Source organism: Amblyraja radiata, chromosome 21, assembly GCF_010909765.2.
Source record: "Amblyraja radiata isolate CabotCenter1 chromosome 21, sAmbRad1.1.pri, whole genome shotgun sequence".
NCBI classification, from domain to species: Eukaryota; Metazoa; Chordata; class Chondrichthyes; order Rajiformes; family Rajidae; genus Amblyraja; species Amblyraja radiata.
Genome location: NC_045976.1, coordinates 31245387 through 31263772, shown reverse-complemented (window position 1 = coordinate 31263772; position 18386 = coordinate 31245387). Strand labels below are relative to the sequence as shown.

Below are 18386 nucleotides of genomic sequence, written 5' to 3'. Positions count from 1 at the left end.
CGGAACGAGCAAAGGCTGTGATGGCTGACGTCAGGAGCCTTAGTATCCGCTGTAGCTTGAGTTCTTGGGTCTGGATGTGTGACCCACATGCCCCCAGATTTGGCTGTTGACACTTTTTACTTTGAGGGCCTCACCGTTTTCTGGTGCTGTGTTGTTTCAGCACCTCAGCGAGCACCTTTTCCAGTAATGGTTGATGCTGGCCGCCATTCTTGGTTCCAGCGGTGCTCCAGCCCGTGGGGTTGCTACAAGCGGTCCATCACACCCAACAGCTCTTCATGTTCCTGCACCCCTGGCATACTCCCGAATTCGTCCGCCTGCCCCTGTTCCAGACCAGCCCAGCCCTGGTCACCAATGCTAGCCTCCAGTAATGAGGGAGCAGAGGGCAGTGCATGAGGCACTGTGGAGGGGGTGCCTGACCTCCCTCCGCGAGAGCGCTCTTTCTGCGCATCTCGCTGGAGCTGCTCCAATTGCTGTTGGATGCAGCTCAGGCGGCTGTCTCTCCTCCATTTAGGTGGAGACATGTCCCCGTCCGACGAATCGGATGCCACCGGCCGGATGCCTGTTCGGATGGCTAGACATCCAGCCCGCAGTTCAGGCACTAGCGGGACTGGGCTCGGCGCGGTGATGGGGATAGCTGGGCGACCGGTAATTGTTCCTACCGCCTGTTGCTGCCCCCCCTGCAATGGAACGCTCCTCCGCTGGAGTCGAGCGGGGGACAGGTTCTTCTGGAGCTTTTGTGCCTTGTAGTAGCGAGAGCGCCCCTCAAGCAGCGCGTCTCGCAGGCACCTGCTCCGTGAGCCGCTCCAGCGGCTCAGGCGGCTCTCTCTCCCCCCGTGCGGGTGGAGAGACGTCCCGTCCGACATCGGGAACACCTGCCGGATGCCTCTCGAGTGGCTATGCGTCCAGCCCGCTGCTTCAGGTACTAGCGGGCTGGCCTCGGCACGGTGTCGGGGAATTACGGAACACCGGGTAACGCTCCTACCGCCTGTTGCTGCCCCCCTCCCCAACGGGAAAACGGGGGACAGTTTTATCCAGAGCCTTTTTCTCTGCCTGTAAAAAACACAAGCAGAAAAAGGCTCACCTGTAAAAGAAAACCCGACCTCAGGGTACTCACCTGACGGTCCGGTTCATCCTGTAACGGGACAGCCTAACTCACCTGACTCCGAAGTAAAATCAGTGCATAAACCTTAGACCAAGTAAATGGGATTAATGTATAGGTAAGCACTTGATGGCATGTACATCCAAAGGACCTATTTCTATGCTGCATAATTTCTAACCTGATGCTGTTTAAATTGCTAATCTATTATCTAATGTAAACTGCCTGTTATCAAAAGCCATTTCCAGGAAGCAAAACCAATTAATTTTAGTGTTCTTACTCCATTAGATGCAGACCGTTCTATCTGCCCAGAGAGTTCACCTCCACTGTTGTGACTGCAGCCTATATCCCTCCTGATGCTAATGCCAAGCTTGCAATGAAAGAGCTGCATACTGCCATTAGCAATCAACAGACGCACAACCCCGAGGCAGCCTTCATTGTTGCGGGTGACTTCAATCACTCTAACCTGAAGACTGTACTCCCCAAATTCCACCAACATGTCTCCTTCCCCACTAGAGTAGACAAGACACTGGACAAAGTCTACACCAACATGGCTGAAGCTTACAAAGCCATCCCCCTCCCCCACCTTGGTCAGTCTGATCACGTCTCATTGTTCCTGCTCCCTAAGTACTCCCCACTCATCAGACGGGTTAAACCAACTGTGAGGACAGTTAAAGTCTGGTCAGAGGAAGCGGACTTCACACTTCAGCAGTGTTTTGGAAACACTGACTGGAAGGCGTTTGCAGCCCAGGCCACCCTTGACTCCCACACGGACATTGATTCCTACACATCCTCTGTTCTGGACTTTATAAACTCCACCATCAATAGTGTCACCTCCCTCAAACAGGTGACCATATTCCCGAATCAGAAGCCATGGATGAACAGCGAGGTCAGGCTACTGCTGAAAGCACGGGACACCGCTTTCAGGTCAGGCGATGCTCGAGCCTACAGTTCAGCCAGGGCTAACCTGAAGAGGGGCATCAAGAAGGCCAAGCACTGCCATAAGCTCAGGATTGAGGAGCACTTCAACAACAACTCCGACCCCCGACGCATGTGGCAAGGCATCCAGGCCATCACGGACTACAGACCCTCCAACACCACCCCCACATCCAGCGACGCCTCCTTCCTTGAGGAGCTTAACCACTTCTATGGCCGCTTCGACAGGGACAATCTAGAGACAGCCATCAAGGCTGTGCTACCTGCCGATCACCAACCCCTCACACTCACCCCCTACGACGTATTCGTGGCACTGAGTAGGACTAATGCACGTAAAGCTGCTGGCCCTGACGGCATCCCCGGGCGCGTGCTCAGGGCCTGTGCTGCGCAGCTGACAGACGTCTGGACTGACATCTTCAACCTGTCACTTGCCCAAGCAGTTGTCCCCACGTGCCTTAAATCCACCTCCATCGTGCCAGTGCCAAAACACTCCACTGCGGCAAGCCTCAACGACTTCCGCCCAGTTGCACTTACCCCCATCATCACCAAGTGCTTCGAGAGGCTGGTCCTGGCACACCTCAAAAGCTGCCTACCCCCCACACTGGATCCCTATCAGTTTGCCTACCGCAAGAACAGGAGTACGGAGGATGCCATCTCAACGGCACTTCACTCCGCCCTCTCCCACCTCGACAACAGAGACACTTACGTAAGAATGCTGTTCATCGATTACAGCTCAGCATTCAACACCATTATACCATCAAAACTGATCACCAAACTCGGTAACCTGGGCATCGACCCCTCCCTCTGCAACTGGATACTGGACTTTCTAACCAACAGACCCCAGTCTGTTAGGTTAGACAAGCACACCTCTTCAACCCTCACCCTGAACACCGGCGTTCCACAGGGCTGTGTGCTGAGCCCCCTCCTCTACTCCCTCTTCACCTATGACTGCACACCTGTACATGGTACTAACACCATCATCAAGTATGCAGATGATACAACGGTGATTGGCCTCATCAGCAACAACGATGAGTCGGCCTACAGGGAGGAGGTCCAGCACTTAGCAGCATGGTGCGCTGACAACAACCTGGCCCTTAACTCCAAGAAGACCAAGGAGCTCATTGTAGACTTCAGGAAGTCCAGGGGCGGCACGCACACCCCCATCCACATTAACGGGACGGAGGTGGAACGTGTTTCTAGCTTCAGGTTCCTGGGAGTCAACATCTCCGATGACCTCTCTTGGACCCACAATACCTCAACTCTGATCAAGAAGGCTCACCAGCGTCTCTTCTTCCTGAGGAGACTGAAGAAGGTCCATCTGTCTCCTCAGATCCTGGTGAACTTCTACCGCTGCACCATCGAGAGCATCCTTACCAACTGCATCACAGTATGGTATGGCAACTGCTCTGTCTCCGACCGGAAGGCATTGCAGAGGGTGGTGAAAATTGCCCAACGCATCACCGGTTCCTCGCTCCCCTCCATTGAGTCTGTCCAAAGCAAGCGTTATCTGCGGAGGGCGCTCAGCATCGCCAAGGACTGCTCTCACCCCAACCATGGACTGTTTACCCTCCTACCATCCGGGAGGCGCTACAGGTCTCTCCGTTGCCGAACCAGCAGGTCCAGGAACAGCTTCTTCCCGGCGGCTGTCACTCTACTCAACAACGTACCTCGGTGACTGCCAATCACCCCCCCACCCCCTGGACACTTATTATCACTTATTATTATTTATTTAAATCATTTGCTATGTCGCTCTTCCAGGGAGATGCTAAATGCATTTCGTTGTCTCTGTACTGTACACTGACAATGACAATTAAAATTGAATCTGAATCTGAATCTGAATCTGAATCTAGGTGACGGTTTGGGTCGAGACCCTTCTTCAGACATAAAACGTCACTGTTGCACGTTCTCCAGAGATACTGTCTGACATGTACCAGATCAAAACCACCTTAAATTTGCTCATCTGAATGCTTGGAGTATATAGTATATAGCTGCTGTTTTAAAGTGTCGTTGCTATAAGATTGTCACTTTAGTGATGTCCTTGTACAACTGGGTTACACAGCATTCTATAGCATTTAGGAGTGTGCTGAATATAGCATAATGCCCAAAAGGCTGAGCAGCAGACCTTAATTCTATTATAGATATTTTAGATGGGATGGTACTGAATAATTCCTGATCCTTCACCTGTTTCAGTCACAGTGCCCTCCATAATATTTGGGACAAAGACTAATCATTTATTTATTTGCCTCTGAACTCCACAATTTGAGATTTGTACTAGAAAAAAATCACGTGGTTAAAGTGCACATTGTCAGATTTTAACAAAGGCCATTTTTATCCATTTTGGTTTCACCACGTATAAATTACAGCAGTGTTTATACATAGTCCCCCTCCCCCATTGCAGGGCACCATAATGTTTGGGACACAGGTGTCATGTAAATGAAAGTAGCGATGTTTAGTATTTTATTGCATATCCTTTGCATGCAATGACTGCTTGAAGTCTGCGATGCATGGACATCACAAGTTTCTGGGTGTCTTCACTGGTGATGCTCTGCCAGGCCAGTATTGTAGCCATCTTTAGCTTATGCTTGTTTTGGGGGATAGTCCCCTTCAGTTTTCTCTTCAGCATATAAAAGGCATGCTCAATTGGGTTCAGATCTGGTGATTGACGGCCACTCAAAAATTGACCATTTTTTAGCTTTGAAAAACTCCTCTGTTGCTTTAGCAATATGGTTGGGATGATTGTCTTGATGTAGAATGAACTGCCGGCCAATGAGTTTTGAGGCAATTGTTTGAACTTGAGCAGATAGGATGTGTCTACACACTTCAGAATTCATTTGGCTACTGCTGATGGTAGTTGGTGCCAAACTAGGAACATGTGAAACCAAAATTTTCCTGCACCTTTTAGCCCCCCATTTCTCAAGTTTCTTCTTGTAGTTGAGTGATGCCTATATTAGTGAGGTTGTGCACTTATTATGAAGGATGGGCTGGAAAGTTGCATATATTTAATGTGGCATCCTCAATCTGTCTGACTAGAGCCGTCGACTGCTGACTGAAGAGTTGGGACTTCCAGATATTTCAGCAGAGATAGCAGTAAAAATGTCTCGATTCCACGGAATGGTCATGCCCTTCAACAAAGAACCAAAGTGGCTGTTTGAGACTATGGACAGGTATGATTGACCAGAATCTGCATCAGTTTGAGTGGAGTGAATAACAGGGAAAGAGTACAGTGACCAATGCAACAGCAATTACAAAATGGGCATTCTCTTAGCTGCCTCTTTTCTAATTTACCTCTTCACAATTCTGTTGTGCTTCTAAACCTTGGATTGTCCTTTTCCAACTAATCTGGGTGGATTAGACCAGGGTTCTATTTGTAAATATACTCCTACAAATGTTGTCTTTGAATAGTCTTGCTTTGTCTTGTTGCTACTAAACATGGGTATGAGCTGGTCCCTTACCACCATCACCACCCAAACCTTTTGTTCAAATAAACATACCCTCCAAACCTTTTGTTCAAATAAAAATGAGCCGATCTGAAACCAGAAAGATTGAACTGCCAATGTAAGTACCCCAACAGGGCTACTGTTGCCGTGAAGCCAAATGGATTTGATAAATTGTTAAGCGCAATGCAAGGAAAAATAGTAGAACTCGTTTGCTGTGCATTTTATATGACCGGATCTAGACCTGGAAATGTGTAAATTCCTTATCCTTTACAGAACCCAAATTGGAGCATTGATTGAAAGATGCTTGTATGTGGCAGGTCATGTCTTATTAACTTGATAGAGTGTTTTATTGAGGAGGTGATGAAGGAGATTGAAAGTGATGAAGGAGATTGTTGGCGGTGGATTTTAGTTAGGATTTGATAAGGCCCCTCCGGGTAGTCTGATCCAGCAGTTAAGATGTAGGGGTTTCATGATGACTTGGTCATATACATTCAGAGCTGGTGTACTGATAGGAGGGTTGTGATGGATGGTAGATATACTGGCTCTAGCTCTGTGACCAATGGAGTTATGCAGGGATCTATGCTGAGACCCTTGCTGTTTGTGATATGGAGATGCAGGTGGTGAGGAATGGAATGCTGTCGGAAGATACAGCGGGATATAGACCAACTGCAGAAATGGATGGGGAAATATCAGATCGAGTTTAACCGGAGCACGTGTGATGTGTTGCAATGTGGTAGGTTGAATGTAAGGAGAGAGTATACAGTTAATGGCAAGATCCTTAACAGCATAGATATGCAATGGGATCCTGGAGTTCAAGTTCATAGCTCTTAGAGGTTGGCAGCATAAGAAGATAGTGTGGTTAAGAAGGCGCATGGTATGCTTGCCTTCATTGCTAGGGGCATTGAATATAAGAGTCAGGAAGTCATGATGTAGCTCAATAGAACTTTGGTTAGACTGCATTTGGAGTATTACATACAGCTCTGGTCATTCCATTACAGGAAAGATGTGGAGGTTTTGTTGAGGGTTTACCAGAATGCTGCCTGGATTAGAGGGTTTCGGCTGCCGAAAGAGGTTAGATATACTTGGATTGTTTTCTCTGGAACAACAACGATTGAGGGGAGACTTGATAGAGGAATATAAAATTGAGATGCATAGGTAGGATAGGCAGTCAGAACCTTTTTCTCCCAGAGTGGTAATAGAGGGAATAGGTATAAGATGATAGGAGGAAAGTTTAATGGAGACGTGAGGGTCTTTTTTTTGAGTGGTGGGGTCCTGAAACACACTATGAGGAGTGATAGTGGAAGCAGATATGATAGTGGCATTTAGGAGGCTTTTGGATAGGCGCATGGAAGTGCAGAATATAGAGAGATATGGATCATGCACAGGCAGATGAGATCAGTTTAACTTGGTATCATGTTCAGCACAAACACTAAGAATGCCTTGCTGCTATCATGCAGAACCCAGGTGAGACTGCATCTGGAGTATTGAAGTGAAAATGTGTCACTTGGATCCATAGAGGAGTGAAATCAAGAGTCACCAAAATGATTAAGAAGGAACTGCAGATGCTGGAAAATCGAAGGTAGACAAAAGTACTGGAGAAACTCAGCGGGGGGGGGGGGGTTGAATGGCGGAGGTTTGAAGGGATAAATTTCCATCTTTATTTTTGCTTCAAAAGATTGTCTGATGCAGGCTTAATCGGGGGCGAGCCAGTGGTCTTGTGTTCATCATTTAAGTAGTTTTATTAAAGACCATCTCTCTCCTCTTGTTAAGGTATCTCAAGCAGATAATGGGATTGACATTCGTCAGAGAGGCACATGTGAAAAAGTTTAATAAACTGAAGACTTTCAACCTGCCAGGAGAGTTGGCGAGTTTAAAGTAAGAATTTAACTTTACTTTAATCATTGCCTTATTATTTGACCAGACAATAATCGGAGGATGTTGGTCATTGGTAGAAACTTGAGGTTAATACTTTTTCATCTTTTCCTGTTCTTTCTCACTCTCAGAAATCAATGTCATATGCTAATTTAGTGATTTTTTTTTTATCCCCCTCTTTCAGGTCGCTTCTTGAAGCCACATGGTCACCTGTGGTTTTTTGTCATAATGATGTACAGGAAGGTAAAGGTGTAGAATAAATAAGTATTCTATCGGGGGGGCTTTTAATTGACAGAATGAGCAGCTGAGCTGTGACAGGCTGCAGTATCAACCAAATGTTTTGCAATTAGTTCTGGTCAATTATTGTTCAGAGCTATATTGTTCCCTTAGTAGTGTGTCTGAACACATTACTGTTCTGTAGTAATGCAAGCAAATGACTGAGGTCTTTTGGGACTTTATAATAGTTAAAGTCAGGGGAGGTCCAGAAGTTAACATTTTGAATTGGGACAGTGCCAACCTTGATGGTATTAGACAGGAACTTGGAGTAGGATGTTTGCAGATAAAGGGATGTCCTGAAAGTGGGTTGCTTTTAAAAGTGTGGTGAGGCTTCTGGACACACCCTAAGGCTAACATGAAATTTTGAGCTGTTTGAATTTGGAAGAATCCAGACAAAGAATCGAAGTGCAGATCTAAGGCTGCTTGATAGCCCTCTCAATTCCTCCTTCCATTTGTCATAGTTATACAGCACAGAACTAGGCCCTTCAGCCAAACCAACCAAGATGTTCATCCCACCTGTCTGTGTTTGGCCTATAGCCCTCAACCTTTCCTATCCATGTACCTGTTCAAATGTCTTTTAAATATTGTACTAGTACTGGTCTCAACTACCTCCCCTGGCAGTTCGTTCCAGATACCCACCACCCTCTGTGTGGAAAAAGCTGATCCTTGGGTTCCTATTAAATCTTTCCTCTCTCACCTTGAATCTATATTCTCTGGTCTTGATTTCCCCTCTGCCAGGTAAAAGACTCTGTGCATTCACCCTATTTATTCCCCTCATGGTATTATATTTTTAAAAGATCACCCGTTAGTCTCCAGCCCTCCATGGAATAAAGTCTTAGCCTGCTCGACCTTCAGCTCGGGCCCCCAGTCCTGGTAACCTTCTCATAAATCTGCTCCTCACTCTTTCCAGCTATGACGTCCTTTCTGTAGTAGGGTGACCAAAACTGAACCCAAAGGTAACATAATGTTCCAACTTCTATACTCAATACCCTGACTAACCTGGATGGATCCCTGGTTGCACCTCCTGCGGTTCCAAGGAAAAATACCTGGAAAGAGGTGGTTTGGGTTGGGTTGGAAGGGATGAGTGAACCAAGGAATTAAGGGAGTGGTCCCTATGGAAAGGGGTAGAGACATGGTACATTGATGAGAAAAAAATGAAACCGCTCAAAATCCATGTACCTATTCTAAATCAGTATGGAGAAGATTCTTGAAATGTTGCTGAATGCTTTCTCTGATTTACCTTGTTTCCCCTTTTCAAGGTAATATTCTCTATTTGGCGGACAAAGACGCAACATCCACAGATAAATTGATGCTGATTGATTTTGAGTACAGCAGCTACAACTACAGGTAATGACCTCTGAGCTATTAGGCTAAGATCCGAAGTCTCCAACACGAGCATGGGTACCAAAGATTTACACAAAGGGCTGGAGTAACTCAGCGAGTCAGGCAGCAGCCCTGGAGAATATGGATAGGTGTCAGGCTGGATACTTCAGACAAGTGACCAAGAAACACTCCTCCCTCCTTCCCCAATTTCCTCCACCCCCTCCCCAAAAACCACAGATAAGTACGAACTGGAAACCACCAGTACATTCTGATTTTGGCGATATTAGCTAGAGCCAAGCCATATTTGCAGGTGACATAATCTTGTTCTGGACAGGCTATTTATCGTTTTGGTCATGCAACTAGGTTGGATCTGACCACTGCCCTCAATGGCAATCACTCTTTGGGGGCTTAACTATTAGCTTTCCCTGGTTGGGGAGGAGTGATGGGGCTATGGGTTGCAATGGGAATCTGGGTTCCTGTTGGAGGGCGAGCGCGGGGGAAAGGGAGGACTGCTGCTTAACGTGTACCTTCTGCCTTGTCTTTGTTCGCAGGGGCTTTGACATTGGAAATCACTTCTGTGAATGGATGTATGACTACACTTATGATCAGTGGCCTTTCTTCAAAGCTAATATGGAGAATTATCCCAACCGACAGCAGCAGGTATTGACAACAGCAAGCTGGTCTTTGGGTATCTACACAAGGTGAAAAAGGAAAGGAAATTCTTCCTCTTACCACAACATCTGGCATTGGTCACACAAAAGTCAATGTTAGGCCTCTAAAGAAACGCTTTCAGAAGCTGTTTCTTGATTCTGAGAATCTTGCCATCAGGAATTCTTCATGTCTCAAAAACATTCAGGGTCAACTTCCATTAACAGCAAATGTGATTTGTCTACTTCACTTAAATAACTTTAAACTCTTATTTCTCCTCAGCTTCACTTCATCAGACATTACCTTTCTGAATATTCGGGGAATAAAGGGGACTCGGTGCATGATGATCAGTTGAAAATTGAAGAAGAGATGATCATTGAGATCAACAGGTTGGGCACTTGTATGGAATAATCAGGGGGTTAAGTTAGTGAGAGGTTTTATAACAGTGGGGATATAAGGATGGTGAGGCTGGCAGCTAAACTGTGCTTTTCTGCACAAGTAACTGCTAGAATCTAAAGATTGGTGGACTTGGCTGATGCTGTTTAATCTACTCTCCATGTGAAACCTGAAGACCTCTTACTCTTCTTATGAGGTAGATGTTCATGCTAAATGGTGTCATGAGCCATGGTAGCAAGATTGAAAGCCCCAGAGGGCACTGACCTTTTAATACAGAAAATGCTAAAGCACATCTTGGGTAGTAAGAGTTATAGCCTCTGTTTTGTATTTCATGTTGAACAAAATAGAGTGAGGCCTTTCCTGGAATATATTTCTTATCTGCCTCGGTGATTTTTGCCTCCCATGAATACTTACAGTGCAGCTCCAACCTCTTGCCACAATCTCACCTTTACATTTACAGTCTCACTGCCTCACTGCTTCCCCTCCCTCCCAACCACTTTCAGCTCCAAAGTACCTCTCCAACCCGTTTAAGGAGACTGGAGAACACTGACCTAAAGCTGTGTATTACTCGTAGTAAAACTCCTCTAGTGCTGTTTTACAGTGACCTGTGCATGATATTTGGGATGGATTGTTGACAATATTGCTGGAGAAACTCAGCGAGTGAGGCAGCATCTATGGAGTGAAGGAAATAGGCAATGTTTTGGGTCGAGACCCTTCTTCAGACAGGATTGATTAGTTGTTTGTCAGTAATAACGCCAGATTTAGAATGAAATTGTGGGAAGTTGGGCCAATGAAGGGTTTTTTTCTGTTTTAACTAACTGATGCTATGTATTACTTTCTTAAGGTATGCCCTAGCCTCTCACTACCTGTGGGCACTCTGGGCTATTATACAAGCAAAGCTTTCCACAATTGAGTTCGGTTACATGGTGAGTTATGTGTGTCTGTGTGTCTTTCTGCCTCTCATTACACACTACCTCATCTTTTTTGTCTTCCCATTCTTGTGCATAAGTTAAGAGAGGACAGGAATGGGGTTATACATTGGCAAGGGATGTGAAATGGCTAACCGACATGAGTAAATGGTTCTTTTCTGGATTGGCAATCGGTAGCTAGTGCAACTATATATAATCTACAGTTTTGATCGGGATGAAATGACGGGCATTTGCTGATGAGACAAAGTGGGTTAGCAAGTTGAAGAGTGCACAGCTCACAAAGGATGTAGTGAGTGGGAGATGAAGTGGGAGATGAAGACTGCTGTGGGGAAATGGGCTTATCTATTTTGGATGAAAGTTTGGAAAAAACACAATATAACAACGTGAAAACTGTTGTAAATGGTTTGGGGAGTGGAATACGTGAAAAAGTTAATATGCAAGCAGTTGGGAAGGTTGGTGGGATCCTGGTCCCTTATGTGAGAGGTATGGGGTGTGGAGATGGTACAGAGAAAGTTCATTCAGAATATCCCCCGATGAAATAGTTGACAAATGTTGAAAGAGGCCATCTTCCCTTGTGGGGGGTATCTGTAACATGAGCATATTTTGAATAACGGCCGCTCATTTTGGACAGAAGATAGATTTCCTTCTCTCATAGGGTGGAGAAGATGTCTATGTCACCTAAAATATATTCCGACATTTGCACTGAAGATGAGGTGGAATGGGGGAAAATTGATGTTGATGCCAAGAGTTTGTCAGCCATGATAGTACTGAATCGTGGAGGATGAACAATTGACCAATTTAGCCTGCTACTGCACCTTGTTTTCCCATCCTTGCCTGCCCTCCTGCCTTGCACTGTCCCTCCCCTCCACCACAGCATCCTCCCTTGACTGGCTCACCCACTCACTTGCTTCCCACTTTATAAATTGGAGATGATTCTGCTTTGTGCTCTCTGAAGAACTAAGGTGATGTCTCTTTTGTTTCAGGATTATGCCCTGTATAGACTGGAAGCCTACTTTGATCAGAAGAGAATACTTGGTTGACTTGCTGTACAGTGCTAGCACTGCTTGGAATTTAGCACGTTTCTGTTATTAATTATTTTTTTAAATTGCATTTTGCTTCAAATTAGTCCAGGACCATTTTAAACCTGATCAGTGACTGCACTTTGAAATCACACAAATGTAGGTCGATGAACTCGAATCACAGACTAAAAATGGTGATCATGGACTTCTTGGAAGGGCTGTGGTTGAGAAAGTTAATCTCCAGTCCTGTGAAACCCTGGGTCACAGATGATCGTGCAGGAGCTTGTAGCAATATGTTTCTTGTGTGTGTTCTTGTACTGTGTATCTCCGTCCTCATGCTCCAGCTGTCTCCCAACACATGAACTACAAGGCTGGTTTTCCTTGTCACGACTGTGCTTTTAAGTAGCCGTTTGTGCTGGATATTTTGATTAAGATGGTCTGATTGGACTGATTAAGACCTTGGGGTTTACTTTGATGATTTAAGTTAATGGTGTCTCTGGCAAAGCCAGCACTTGTCATCCCTAAGTGCTATCAAACAGGTGACGAAAGATTATCTTGAATGCTGCAAGGTATTTCAAAGTTGTTGGGTAGGGTGTTCTAAGATTTAAACATGATGGTAAAGAAGAAATGACTCCACATTAGCCATTTATTAGAAACATAACCTGTGGGTGGTGTTCCAGTGCACCTGTTACCCTCTTTGTTTTTGATGGAAGAGTTCACATAACCACAGAAGTAATTGGGTGTCGGTTTGAATATGCTTCCACACCATTTGATGAAAATAAAATGAGTACAGTTAAACAATGCAAACTAGTTTGATATGTGGCATAATATGTGGTATAGAATACTGTGCTGAGGTTGGTACAGTTGCAAGGAAGATCTGCCCAGGTTCCTACTCAGGAAAGATAAACAAATAGTGGAAACTTGATGAGAAAAAATTCTCAACATTATAATTTCTCGGTAATATCAATGGATGGAGAAAGAATTGTGTGTCAGTTCAATGACTTACATTTCTAATTTTTCTCTCTCGGTTGCATGACCTGCTTCCATTCTTTTGTCCCTGCTTCTGATCATGGTTTAGAAATGAAGAACAGTTGTTCACCTCAATAATTAAAGCTTGTATTAGCTCATTCTAAGGACATATTTTGGTGTCACTCATGCTACTAACCGTGTGTGTGTGTGTGTGTGTGTGTATGTACATGTGTATAGACAGACTCGTGTTAAGCACTGAATTCCCGCTCATTAACTCAAATAAACAAGTACGAGTTGTTTATTGAGTAATACCAGTCTTCTTTCACTCTTAATATCAGGTTAAGGAATTATGCATACGAGGCATTGTGCAAGTCTACAATCATTCCAGACCCTGTTCAATATGTTGGGAGTTTCACTCTTGTGAAACTTGTGTTTACAGATTAAGTCTCTTCCTCTGGCTGTTCACCCTTCAACCAATGGAAGCAATAGTAACACACCATAATCTGCTGCCCCAATCGTTTGGCACCTGGTTCACACCGGCCTCAGTCCATGCACTCTTCTTAAAGGGACCTGAGCCCACTGGAAAGCTTGTTATACCACTGTATTGTGTAATGTTTTTGTAAGTGAGTTGAGAGTTAACTGGAATAACATCCAATTGTGTGAAAAAATCTGCCACCCAGCTCTACCAAAGTCCCAAGTGTTCCAGAACCATTTTACTGTTTTGTCAGTTACTATGATTTTTTTTCATACCACCAGATGCCAGATATGAGGTGGGGGTGGGAGATGGGAAGCGGCACATTAAAACTGCGATGAACATTAGCTTGGCTCTTGCAGTCTACTCCTTAACCCCCCCCCCCCCCCCCCCCCCCCCCCCCCCCCCCACCCCCACGCCCCAGCCTTTGTCATTCCCAAGGTGTGGCAACTGAACAAAGGTTTTGCCAGAGTTTTTATCATAGCTTGTAGGGAAGAAAACAACAAGATGTGGTGTCACCAAGCAAATCATTCCACCTGTCTTGGGAAGCAAAGATCTGTTAGTTAATCTAATTTGATCATCCTTTCTATGTCTGGGCCCATTCATTTTACATCATTATTGACATTAAATAAAGTGGTGTGGTGTACAATCATTCAGTGTATGTGTCATAACTGTGACCTTCAGTGAAGCTTTAGTGGATTATTGATTCATATTCATCTTTGAGCTGGTATTCCATTCAGGTAACCAACATATGTAAACCATCTGAGCTAAACTTATCCCATCTCAATTTCATGGACTTGACAGAATTGAAGCAAATTCTGCGAGGAAGAATTTTGTGACCACATATTTTAAAGTTGGAATTGTACCATTATGTTTATTCAACCATTAGTATAGATTTTCTCCGCTCCACATTCTCTGGAACACTGGCCATTCTGCCCAAGAGATTCGTACAATGTTTTTCCTTCACATCCACTGCTTCCATCTTCTAATTCCAACAAATCCTGCAATTTCTTTAACTTTTCTCAATTCTCTACTATCTGTTGCAGTTATTTGTAGGGGTGAGTTACGCATAAACAGGTTGAGTGAAGAAGTGTCCCCAATGTGGTTCAATGGGTTTGTGTTTGATCATATTTGTGGTACTGGTTCTGATTTCACTACATTAATTGGTACATGTGACAATAAACTGACCTTTGAACCTTTGATTTCACTCCATTGGAAAACAATGTCTCCATTTATACTGTCAAACCCTTGCGTGGTAAAGTTCAAATGATCTCTGTTATAGAGAACAAAGCATTGGCCAGTTGCATCTTTGCTGATTGCATATCTGAGAAGTATTTTGCTTGAAAGCCTTGCTAATCTTTGAAAATTAACAATTGTACACGACATTTGTAGTTTAATTTGATCTTTAATTTTCTATACCTTCAGAAACTAATCTTAATACACTGAACACAGTAAAAGTTAAGTTGTAATTACTGTTCCCCTAACTCTAATATCACATCTATTTTATTTTTCATCTGTTGTTATGTCTGGTATCTTCACTTTTTAATTCTACCTTCATGTTTACCTACTTCTACAATGCACAGGACTGACAGTTGGCTCGGGTCTGAGAGAAACTCCTGTTTGATTTGTTTAAAAATGATTTGCAAGAAAATAAATTATCTACCACTTAACATCACATGCTCTTCTTTGGTTTGATCATTGAGTTGATTCTGGGATCTTTGTGAATTGGTGAACATCAATCCACTAAAGTCCTTACCAATATGCCATAATTCCAAATAAATGGTGTATTTAATGGAATCCTGAGCAGCTTAACCGCAAGGAAGTATTTCACAAGAATGTGATGGGAATACTAAACAGCAAGAATGGACAGCTGTATATTCATGTACCTATCAAGCCTGTTAATTGGCGATATTATATGTGGTTCCACTGTCATTTCTGACAGCACGTTCTGGGTAACCACTGTTATCTGTGTAAAGTAAAACTTGCCCTACACATCTCCTTTAAACTTTACCCTGCCCATCTTAAAGTTATGCCCTCTAGTATTTGACATTTCCACCATGTCTACCCCCATCTAGGATTGACATCATTTAAAATACTTCTATCTTCCCTCAACCTCTGACATTCAAGAGAAAACAATCCAAAGTTGTCCAATTTCTCCTTATAGTGAATATCCTCCAACCCACACTGCATTCTGGTAAACCTCTTCTGCACTCCCACATAAATCTTCACATCCTTCATGTAATGGGTCGACCAGAACTGCACACCATACTCCAAATGTGGCCTAAACAAAATCCTATAGTGTTGCAACATGACTTCCTGATTCTTATACTTAATGCCCCAATCTTTGAAGAAAAGCATGCCATATGCTTCCTTTACCACTCTATCTACTTATGTTGTCATTTTCAGAGATCTATATACTTAGATCCCAAGATCCCTTTCTACATCAATGTGGTTAAAGGCTCCATGAACTAGATACATTCCCCTGGCATTTGATCTCCCAGAGTGCAACACCTTAAACTTGCTCATCTGCCATTTCGCCGCCTATTTCTGTAGCTGATCTATATCCCAATGTACACTTTGAAAGCCTTCCTCTCTTTCTGCAACTTCACCAATTTTAGTGTCACCCACAATCTGACTTTCCAACCAATCGGCATTTACACACATCATTTATATATATCACAAATAAGAATTCTCAGCGCAGATCCCCGCAGAATGCCATTGGTCGCAGATCTGCATCAAAGCTCTGTTTTCTATGATGAAGCTACTTCTGAATCAAAATGACCAAGTCACCATAATTAGCCCATTCTCGTACAAACAAACCTATCCTATCCATGTACCAGTCTAGATGTTTCTTAAAAGTAGTACCTGTCTCAACTACCTCCAGCAACTTGTTCCATTGGCCTCCCACCCTTTGTGTAAAAAAAAAAGTTGCCCCTCCAGTTTCCTATTAAATCTTTCCCACCAAATTTTAAACCTACATCCTCTGGTCCTTGATTCCCCTACCCTGGCTAAAAGACTCTGTGCCTTTACCCTATCCATTCTACTCATGATCTTTTTCACCTCTATAAAATCACCTGTCATCCTCCTGCGCTATAAAGAATAAATGCTCAAATTTTCCCTTCGAATCCTAGTGGCATCCTCGTAAATCTCAGCTTTTCCAGCTTAATGATGTTCATTCTTATAACAGGATTACCAAAGCTGAACACAATACTCCAAATGTGGCCTCACCCATGTCTTGCACCACAGTAACATGGCCTTCTATCTCCTATACACAATATTCTGACTGATGAAAGCCAATGTGCCAAAAGCCTTCTTGACCACCTTATCTACCTGAGATGCCCCTTACAAGGAACTATATACCTGCCCTCCTGGATCACTTTGCATGACAACTCTTTCAACCTGCCAATTCTTTCTGCAGAGTCCTGCTTTCTTGCACTTTCCGCCCCTCCACCTATTTCACATCCGCAAAACTTGCCACAAAGCCCTCATCCACTCATCCTCAGCTTAACAAACAAAGTTGACCGCTTTGTTTCCTGAGGGGCCCCATTCTTTCACTGGTTACACTTTTAAACTCCTCCAGGGATACACTTGATCCCAGCTGCCTATTCCTGCCCCATGCCTACTTCCCATTCTTGACCAGAGCTTCAATTTATCTTGTCATCCAAGCTCACTTACACCCACCTGCTTTGCCCTTCACTCTAACAGGAACATGCAGGTGCTGGACTCTTGTCAGCACACTCTTTAAAACATCCCACTTTCCCAACATTCCTATTCCTTCAAACAACCTGCTCCAATCAACTTGAGTGAGTTCCTGTATAATATCTTAAGTTACCCCTGTTCCATTTAGAATTTTAACTCGTGGGCCCATCCTATCTCTCGACCAACAGTTTTTGGTATTAAATCTTTATTTTATTTTTTAAATGTTTGCAATTCGCTGCAGATCAGTCCAGTCCCATTTCATAACTAATAACGGGCTGCATGTGACTGACAGATTGGTGTGCAAATCATAATTAAATCATGTGCTAGAAATGATGATCATTGATTTTTAGATGGAACAATTGAGGAAGGCAACGTCCAGGACCAAACCCGTGAATCTTTGGGCCCACAGGCTTGTAGCAGTGTTTGTTCAGTGTGTGTTCATGTACTTTGTATCTCTGACCTTCCTCTACCCAGTAGTCTCCCAATCCGTGAGGTACAGTTCCACAAAGCTAGTTTTCCTTGAAAATCAGTTGAGAATTGGGCCTGTTACAGTGGTTTAAAGTGGTGGATTGCGTTGGGTGGTCCAAGGGTGAGCATGACTGTTCCAATTCAGACTTTGTAGTGGTTTACTTTTCATTCTTGTGTCTCCAGCAAAGACAGCAATTGTCCATCCCTTGTTTCCCTGAACCAGGTGGTGGGAAGAGATTGCCTTGAACGCTACATTCATCTTGTGAAGATATTTCCATGTTGTTGGGAAGGGTGTTCCAGGATTTAAACCTGGTGATGTTGAAGAAATGTGTCCACATCAGTCTGACTTGGAAACATAACTTGGAGAACCGGTGACTGGTGTTGCCGTGCACCTGCTCCATTCCTTCTTGATGGAAGGGTCACTTTGCTTAGATATGCGGAGACATGGGTGACTGCAGATGTGGTAATCTACAGCAAAATAACATTTCTTGATGATCACAGTGATCAGGGAGCATCTGTGGAACATTTTGTATTCCACTGGGGTAATCTATAACCCAATGGTATTAACACTGAATTTTTCAATTTCACGTATCCCGCCCTCCCCGTGTACCTGTCTCTCTCATTCTGATTCACCCAGATTTTCTCACTGTCGTTTTGTCAACCCTCTCCCCTTCAGTCCACCATCACCCAGTGTAGTTTCCTTCCCCCACTGGGTTCCATCTATCACACCCACCCACTTAGCCTACTGTATCTCCTATTCCCTCCCCCAACTAGTTCCACCTGTCCATCTTACATCACTTAACTGGTTCCCCTTTTCATCTTCTTTACGTCTCAGATTCAAGCGCT

The 18386-nt window shown here is 44.2% G+C and overlaps 1 protein-coding gene across 1 annotated transcript; it reads left to right on the top strand.

Moving 5' to 3' along the window:
• The first annotated feature begins 5015 nt into the window (after positions 1–5015).
• LOC116985278 (choline kinase alpha-like) lies at positions 5016–12012 on the top strand. Its single transcript, XM_033039961.1, has 8 exons — positions 5016–5196; positions 7240–7344; positions 7526–7584; positions 8877–8964; positions 9492–9600; positions 9871–9977; positions 10829–10910; positions 11897–12012. The coding sequence occupies exons 1-8, from the start codon at positions 5126–5128 to the stop codon at positions 11951–11953; spliced, it is 678 nt and encodes a 225-aa protein (XP_032895852.1). The 5' UTR covers positions 5016–5125; the 3' UTR covers positions 11954–12012.
• Positions 12013–18386: the final 6374 nt, after the last annotated feature.